Here is a 6,555-nt window from a genome sequence, read left to right as displayed (position 1 = left end):
CGGACCTCCTCCTGCCCTCTCTGGACTCCCTTGCCACCAATTCCCCCTCCTCCTCCTCCTCCTCCTCCTGCAGCAGCTCTGTAACCTGCTGCTCCAGGCTGCTGGGCTGTTAATGAGAGCGGCATCCTGCAGCACCACGAGCTTTCCCTTCTGCGTGACTGCACTCCTGAGCAGAGCACGCCCAGACCAGGGCCCCGACCTGCCCTCCTTCCTGCAGCACAAAATGTCTTTCGTGTGAGCACGGGGAAGGTCCGGCTGTGCTGCAGGACCTTCCCTCTGGATGCGGCCTCCCTGGATGTCTCTGCTGCTGCTCCTCTGCTCCAGCACCCTGGGAAAGCAGCGGGGAACAGCACGGGGAGGGAGCCTGGGCTGTCCCACACCCCCACGGCCAGAGCAGCCCTTCTGCCCTTTGCCTGCTTCCACAAGAGAGATTTTTCTCTCCACTTGGTGCCAGCTCTGTCCTTGACTCCATGGCTGGGGAGGGAAGGGTGTGCTGTGCTGTGGTGTTTTAGTCCAGGGATCAAATCTGAATTAAAAAAAGAGAAATCCCATCATGAACCCAGCCCAAAGGTTTCTGCAGCTTTAAGGTCAATGGCTTAAGTGTGAGCCAGGTACGGCCACAAAGCAATTTCTTCCTGAGTCTGCAAGAAGCCTCTGCTTCTGAAGGGCATGGCACTTTTGAAGTCTTACTGCAAATTTAGGCTCTGCCTGTGCCATGTAAAGCATTGCTCTGGAGGGACAGCTGCAGCACCTGCAGCCAGTCCAGCCTGAATGTGCTTATGGTGTTCCCTGTATCCTCAGTTCCCAGTGCTGTTACCACGTTGTCTGCTGCAGATCTTTACACATTGCCTGAATTATTTTGCAGATCATTACTGCATTGCCTTAGCCTGTGGTCTCAGCCATTCTCCATATGTCTTCATGGCTTTCAAGAATTTTTTCTGTCTTTGCATCAGTCCAGGATCTCCTGGATAACTCACACTGGCCAGAGTGAAAGCTTCAAGTGTTGAGAAATTCCTGTGGTTTTGGTCCATCACCTGTGCCAAGCCTTCCCTGAAAATCTGTTGGGGTGGCCAGTCCCCCTGACGGCACCATCTCTCTGCCTATTGCACAGTGGCTTCTGAAATCCACTCCCGCAGTCCCTGAAAATCCTGGGCCCATCCATGGGAGTGATGGACCATCAGGTTCTGTCGTCTTTTGGTCACGTCAGCCCTTTTGGAGCTCAGGGCTGAAGGGACACAGGGTTGGCAACACTGCAGTTGCTCCATGTCTGCTCAACCTACCACAAAACAAGAACAGCCTAGAATCAGAGCCCACCTAAAAGCACTGGAGAAGTGCTTCAGAGGAGGTGTTGGCCAGTCTAGAAAGCTCTGCTCTGATGAAACACCTGTCTTGTTTCTCCTGTGACTCCTGTGTCATCCTCAGTACTTGGGTACTTCACAGACCTCCAGCTCACGTCTGGAAATTTCTGCCTTGCAGGCTCCAGATGCCCCAGGGAACAAACAGCACCATGTGTGTTGGTCAGGCCAAGCACTACCAACTGTGCCAGCAGAAGGTGAGAACCACTTCCAGTCCTGACTGGTCCTCACTGGGGGGTGTGGGACTCAGGGGGTCCCACTTGGAGCTGCAAAATCACCAGTGCTCAGGGTGGGACTGGTCCCTCAGAGGATGGAGACAAGGGATATTATCCACCCCTGGGGTGGTGGGCGGTGTGCCTTTGAGGATGTGGGAGATGGGCTCTATTCCTTGGGACTGGGAGATGGGGCAAAAGAATGCCAAAGCACATTTGTTGTGGGGTGAGGGGAGGGATGAGGTTTTTCCAGTATGCTCTTCCCATTGCTGGAAGGAGTTTCTGCAGGGCTGTTAAATGCAGCTGTTTGAGAGGCCCTTGGCAATGAAGGCCTGGCCTTTCTGCTGCTGTGAGGGGACTTCCAAGTCCATCACCAATTCCTTCCAGGGTGGACAGGGCATTTTCATCCTGAAAAGGTATAGCAGGGACAAGCAGCTGTCACAACAATGCTGTGAGATAGGGAGCTTTTTGATTGCATTTATTCCCTCCATAGCCCTGCCCAGCCAACACAGCAAGCTTCAAACAGCAGCAGTGCTCCAGTTTCAATGCCAAAGCCTTTGGGAAGCACTACTACCACTGGATGCCCCTCTATCCAGGTGGGTTTTCACAGCTTCACACAAGGGGTGAGGGCCGGGAAACACCCACGGGATCTTCTTGGGCACAGGAAAGTCAAGTCCTAGGGGACGAGGGATGGATGCTCCCGGCTGCCCTGGGTTGGTCTGAGCGGGATGCTCATCCATTTCCTGCACAGCGACTTCACATGGGTGTCCACTTGTCCCTTGAGGCCCAGACTGAGTTCGCCTAAGATATCACCCTGTTTCTGGACTCACCTGTTTTTCCAGTAGCTGCCAAGGGGACTTGGAACATCTGCACCTCCAGCTGCTCAGGTGAACGGGGCATAGCTGGCCACAGCCCCGCACAGTCAGTGCCCCTCTGACAGCCCTTCTGCATTTATGTGTGGCCTGGGATCTGCTGATGCACATTCCCATGTCTGGCGCAGCGGTGGCACTACAAGGGCATGGCAAGGAAGAGGGTTTGCCAGCAAGAAGTGTTTCTGCTTGGCACGGTCCCCAGCACAGCCTCACACCGGGACCCCTTCACTCCTGTAAGATCTGCGGCCTTGGGGTGTCCTTGCAAGTAGCAGGAACATCCAAGGTGACATCAAACCATCAGCAGGGATGAGGGGAAGGTCCCCTTCCTCACTGCCCATCTCTGGGCACCTTGACCTGCCTGGTGACCCTCTGCCTCTGTCCCTGCAGATGACTACACCAGTATCTCCAACAAGCCGTGTGACCTCCAGTGCACCACCCGGAGTGGAGAGAGGCAGCTGATGGCCCGAGCACAGGATGGTACCTCCTGCAAGGACAGGACCTACCAGGGGGTCTGCATCAATGGGAAGTGTGAGGTAAGGCTCTGGGAGGAAGCAGTGGAGAATCTGGGATTGTAATTGCATGGGTGGATCTCCTGGTCACCGCAAAGCCAAGGGGTCCCAGCAGGGAACTGAAACAGAGGCCTGGCATTGGATTCATTCCTTACAACTCCCCAGAACCTCCCCAGAAGAGCACAACAGCATTTCCTGGGAAAGACCCTGCCCCGTGGAGATAAGCTGGCCCCAGGAAACCCTCTCTTGTTTTGTCCTTTGCAGCCAGTGGGGTGCGATGGGAGCCTGTACTCGCCCCGGACCATGGACAGATGCAGGGTGTGTGGAGGGGACGGCAGCACTTGCCACCGTGTCTCGGGCAGCTTCCGAAAGGCAATCTCACAGATAGGTACTCCCTGCTACCAGTCTGGAGACTTCACCTGCTACTTCTTACCACCAGCTGGCATGGAGGGGGACTGGCTTCAACGTGGGTAGGAGCTTTCCCAGCTGCTCGGTGGAAAGAGTTGAGGAGTGCCACCACCCCTACTTAAATGCCTGTGTTTTCCCCTTCTCACTTAATCATCAGAGGAGATTGGTTTGATGTGCTCTGTATTAGGCTGGTAAGGTTTCCCTTCACCTCTTTACAATAGGAAGCAACTGGGGATCTATTTGTTCCTATTGATTTTGGCATATTGCCCACCTCAGACAATGTGAAGAGACCAATGAATCTTCTTTCCTTTGTGCTACGTGTTCATTTGAAACCTAAGCTATGATGAGGGTCACAGCATTTGTTTCAGCCTGCACTCAATCTCCTGCTTTCCCCAGTCCTGTGGCTGAGGGACAGTCCCCTCTGAAACCAGGCTGCAGCCTGATGGCCCAGTCCTCCAGCCCTGGGAGGAATGCGCTGTGGTATGCTCATCAGAATTAATTAACTGTGGTTTGAGGATGTTTTGGAACAACATTTCACACGGTTGTTGTTTTACTAGTTTGCCTCACTCCCTGCAAGCACGGGACTAGAAAAGCACTCAGGCCCCTTTCCAGGGCAGGGGTAATGGTGCTACCCCCTGTACCAGTGTGGGTACTGTTCTGGCCTCCCATTCCAGCCCTCATAAGATCTTACAGAGCAGACAGGACCCGCGTTTCCAGCAGGAAAGACAAACTGCCAAACCACGCAACTTTAAGAGCCTCTTATTTCCTCTCCCTTTAAAGGTCAATTTTTATGTTACTCCTGAGACAAATTCCATGGGAGTCAGGAGCTGAGGGGACCTATGGTCTTTTTCCACCCTCTGTTCAGCATCAGCCCTGATCACTACTAAGCCTTTTTTCTGTGCATCCACACCCCCAAAGCCAGACTGTTTAATTGTGCAGCTCCTTCCCGACTCCAAACCCAGCAGTGCTCAGACTGACATCCGTAATGGTGATCTGTAATAGGATTTCAGAGGTCTGGGATGAGAGCTCACAGACTGGTGCAACATGCATTTAGGTCCTTGGCACCCTGCTCCTGAAGGGCAGCGCTGCTTCCCTACAAACACACTTGTCCCATGAGCTGCTTTTCCCACCCAGACCTTTTTATTCTGTCCTCAGGGTCTCCTCACGCTCTGTTCTGTTCCTCAGGCTATGTGTTCATCACCAACATCCCTCCTGGTGCCACGGACATCCTCATCATTGAGCGCAGGAAGACAGAAAACATCCTGGGTGAGCAGAGGAGCTGGGTGGGTGTGGAGACCCCGGTTCAGCTGCCCGGGAGGCGGGAGGAGGCTCTGTGCACTCCCACCTATGCCGTGAGAGAGCTGCTGAGAGCATTTCCTCCAGGGTAGCACATGGGTGCTTCACCTCTCCAAAAACCAGGGCTGCCACATCTCCAGTGGCAGGAGAGACGTTTGGAACCCCAGTTCGCTATGGGCAGGGCCTGGGGTTCTGTTTCTGCTGGGCTTCTCTCGTCCGTGGCCTCTTTGCTCTCCTCAGTGCCAGAGTTCTGCAGAATGTCCCACTTGTCTGTTTTCTCTCTCTCTGAAGCACTGGCAGATGAATCCGGGCATTTCTTCTTCAACGGCAACTCGGCCATTGACAACCCTCAGAACTTCAGGGTAGCTGGCACCATCTTCAAGTACCGGCGGCCCTCGAGCCTGAACTCAGATGGGCTGGAGTATATCATAGCTCAGGGGCCCACTAACCAGTCTCTGAATGCCATGGTATGTGAGGAGCCAGTTTTAGGGTTTCCTGGCTTGCCTGTCTCCCTCAGATAACAGGAATATAACCTGGTTCCCAAGCCAGACCTGCATGTGCTGGTGGGCTGAGGAAGCCAGACAGGTGGTGGGGGGCGGCTTTCCCTTTGGATTTATGAGGATGCTGTCTTCTCTTAACAACCACCACCAAATGGATGTGGCTAGAAAAGGCTTTTGGGAAATTCATACCCTCAAAGTAAAAGTGGTTTTGTTTTCTTTCCCCGTTTCCTGCAGTACTATAACTTTAATGGGAAAATGCCTCACATAACTTACGACTACACCGTCCCACGGATGCCGTCTCTCCGAACGGCAGCCCCTGCTCTCGCCAGGCCTCTCTATCACCAGCTACCAGAGACCAGCCAGAACCATCCCATTCCAGCCAACTCCAGAGCTGCCCAGGACTTCAACGCCACGTGGCTCTCCCTGTCACCAGATGACACCAGTGAACAGCTTCCTCTAAGAGAAGGGCGAGAAGATTTAGACTTTGGTCCCCCTCACTTCTTCCAGACCAACTCTACCAGTCAGACCCGGGACTGGGGCTGGGAACAAAGTGAAGAGAAGGAGAAGTATGACTTTCAGATCAGACACATGTACCATGCAAACACAGCAGGAGAGGAAGAGGAGGAGGAAACAGCAGCAGTTGGTGGAGAAACAGGGTTGGGTTGGTTGCTTTGTTCTTCCTTCTCCCATTTTATTGACTGAAAGCAGACATTCCATGGTGGTCTTCTTGAAATCTAAGGTGTCTTTAGCATCGGGGTGGGCAGGAGGGAAGGATGGTTAATAGTGGGGTGGAGACAGGGAGCAGCAAGGGCCAGCAGCTCTGTGAGGGAAGGGGAGGCTGGGAGAGAGTGGCCACAATCCGGGTGAGGCAGGGCACTCACTTGGTGCCTGAGCTTGGCAGGCAGGGCAGTGACAGCAGCAGGGCCTAGCAACAGCCCAGCGATCATCAGGGGACAGCAAGGGGACAAGTCACATCTGAGGTCCATCTGGGAGAGCCAAACAGCAATTCAGGAACAAAGTACACCTGCAACGTTGTGCAGCCCGGGACTGAAGGCCCAGGCTGGAGCTTAAATGGGGCTCCAGGGCAGTGGGCAGACAGAGTGAGGGGTTGGTCAGGGTAATTAAAGCCTGTTGATGCTCCCAGGTAGAAATTTATGACTTTTTAAGCTGAACACTGAACGTTTTTTCCTTGTCAAATGCCGCATGCTGAAGCACAAGCCATCCAGTACAGTTAAAGCATTCCTGTGTTTTTCTTCCAGCGCTCAGGTTCAACCAAATCTCCATCAGCACGGCTGTGCCCTACAGCATGAGGAGGCCCGAGCTGTCGGAGCACGGCCGTGTAACGTCCTCCAGGCTCCGTCTCTTCAGGCGCCTCTGTCACCGAGACCCTCACAATGCTGCCT

General features: G+C 53.9%; 1 protein-coding gene across 1 annotated transcript in view; it reads left to right on the top strand.

Annotated features, from left to right (window-relative positions):
* LOC103617792 (ADAMTS-like protein 2) overlaps positions 1 to 6,555 on the top strand; it is a 19,712-nt gene that overhangs the window by 1,036 nt on the left and 12,121 nt on the right. Inside the window, exons 2-9 of the mRNA XM_017737399.1 lie at positions 1,477 to 1,552; positions 2,061 to 2,163; positions 2,827 to 2,972; positions 3,213 to 3,336; positions 4,542 to 4,622; positions 4,944 to 5,119; positions 5,387 to 5,813; positions 6,412 to 6,551. Of these exons, the coding sequence (XP_017592888.1) occupies positions 1,477 to 1,552; positions 2,061 to 2,163; positions 2,827 to 2,972; positions 3,213 to 3,336; positions 4,542 to 4,622; positions 4,944 to 5,119; positions 5,387 to 5,813; positions 6,412 to 6,551 (1,273 nt within the window). The remainder of the gene's footprint in view (positions 1 to 1,476; positions 1,553 to 2,060; positions 2,164 to 2,826; positions 2,973 to 3,212; positions 3,337 to 4,541; positions 4,623 to 4,943; positions 5,120 to 5,386; positions 5,814 to 6,411; positions 6,552 to 6,555) is intronic.

The sequence above is a fragment of the Corvus brachyrhynchos genome, unplaced genomic scaffold, assembly GCF_000691975.1.
Source record: "Corvus brachyrhynchos isolate BGI_N302 unplaced genomic scaffold, ASM69197v1 scaffold466, whole genome shotgun sequence".
Lineage (NCBI taxonomy): Eukaryota > Metazoa > Chordata > Aves > Passeriformes > Corvidae > Corvus > Corvus brachyrhynchos.
Note: the sequence above shows the minus strand (reverse complement) of the source record. Positions and strands in the feature narration are given on the sequence as shown.